Source organism: Formica exsecta, unplaced genomic scaffold (assembly GCF_003651465.1).
Source record: "Formica exsecta isolate Colony F162 unplaced genomic scaffold, ASM365146v1 scaffold2584, whole genome shotgun sequence".
Taxonomy (NCBI): Eukaryota; Metazoa; Arthropoda; class Insecta; order Hymenoptera; family Formicidae; genus Formica; species Formica exsecta.
In genome coordinates, this window is record NW_021849852.1 from 19,205 (window position 1) to 20,916 (window position 1,712).

Here is a 1,712-nt window from a genome sequence, read left to right on the forward strand (position 1 = left end):
CCTAATATATATATATATATATATACACATATATGCATAATAAAAAGTTCACGAGTCGAAAAAGCACCTAACGCTGTCGTATGTAATAAGCGATCAACATTGCCTTCGTTATCAGCTCGGTAGAAACTTTCCACTAGAAAGTGAGAAGAAGACGGAAAACATATGTCTGTTCTTCTCTACTCTCCGAAGCTAGCCGAAGCGCAGAGCGCACACGTACGCGGTTCGCGCTTGTGTGCGTTATCCCCTCCATTGCTGAGCCGTGAGCCGCGGGACCTGTTTCCGGCTACACTGGTCCTAACCGGTAGGCAAGAGGCCCGCGGAGAGGGGGAGGGGAACCGCGGCGAAACCGATAGGCGAGGAGTCCGCGGAGAGGGAGAGGGGGACCGCGTCCTAACCAATAGGCGAGGGGTCCGCGGAGAGGGGAAGGGGAACCGCGGCGAAACCGATAGGCGAGGGGTCCGCGGGGAAGAGGGAACGCGAAGGTACGATGCCGCGAGTAGGTGTGAGAGAGATAGCGCTAATGATATTCTATGGGTGTGGGAGAAGGATAGCGCGAGGCGTACGCATGCATGTGTGAGAGAGATAGCGCGAGGCGTGCGCATGCATGTGGGAGAAGGATAGCGTTCACATGGACGTGGAAGAAGGATAGCGCTAATGATATTAGAGAGAGATGGCGCGAGGCATGCACTTGGAAGAGAGAGATAGCGCGAAGCATGCACGTGAATGATGCGAGATACGGCGTTCGCAAGGCGGTGTGAGAGAGATAACGCAAGGCACGCACGCGTGTAGGAGAAGGATAGCGTCCGCATTGGCGTGGGAAAAGGATGACGTTCGCGGGAGAAAGAGAGAGATAATGCGAGGCATGCACGTGGGAAAAGGAAAAAAGAAGGCGCAGAAATAATTGACATTTTTTATATAGAATAAAAATATTTATTTAAAAATTGTGTATATAATACAAATATGTGTGTTTGTGTGTGTGTGTCTATGTGTGTGTGTTTAAAAATAATAATAAAAATATTTGCTGCAGGCTCCTTCTGTAACAGAAAAGAAATCTTATTAGTATAAGAATTTAAATATTATAAAATTTTTAGATTCGTCCACCAATTGAATATTTTAAATACATTTTGTAAAGCGCATTTTTTTAAGTGTTTTTCACAGCGCATAATATTAGTAACATCTAGCATATTTAACGAATTGATATCTTCATAGTCCGCATCCAAGGTCTCAATAATAACGACGTTTCGCGCATCATCGTCAAGTATATCGGCCAGCCATTCTTGTTTTTCGTGTCCTTTAGAGTACACGATAGAAGATGCTCCATCTTCCTCTTCCGTCGCACCCATCACAGCTCTCGTAATCAAACGCCTAGCGAAGCTGTATGGAACGTTTCCATCCTCCCATTAAAGTCCATGGTGATGCCCGATTAATCATGAAGCTTGGCATCTCTCAGATTTTGTAAGCGCATGCCATGGTACTTGCAAAAAAGTAGTGAGAAAGAACAAATCCATTTCTCAGTATCGCTACTTCCTTCACGACAAAGTTTCTCCCGATAATGAATCCTTGCAGATCCACAAACGTTGGCGCGATCATGCTGATAATATTACTGTACGATTGCAAGAACAATGTACGACTGCCGCCGATCGTCAAAATCTCAATCTTTATATATTTTTGACATTGGAGGGGATATTTGCTGATCTAGGTAATTTTACGAA

The 1,712-nt window shown here is 45.2% G+C and overlaps 1 protein-coding gene across 1 annotated transcript in view; it reads right to left on the reverse strand.

Moving 5' to 3' along the window:
- The window catches only part of LOC115236641, a 20,750-nt gene extending 19,139 nt beyond the window's left edge, over positions 1-1,611 (reverse strand). Inside the window, exon 1 of the mRNA XM_029809226.1 lies at positions 1,509-1,611. Within this exon, the coding sequence (XP_029665086.1) occupies positions 1,509-1,590 (82 nt within the window). The 5' untranslated portion in view covers positions 1,591-1,611. The remainder of the gene's footprint in view (positions 1-1,508) is intronic.
- Positions 1,612-1,712: the final 101 nt, after the last annotated feature.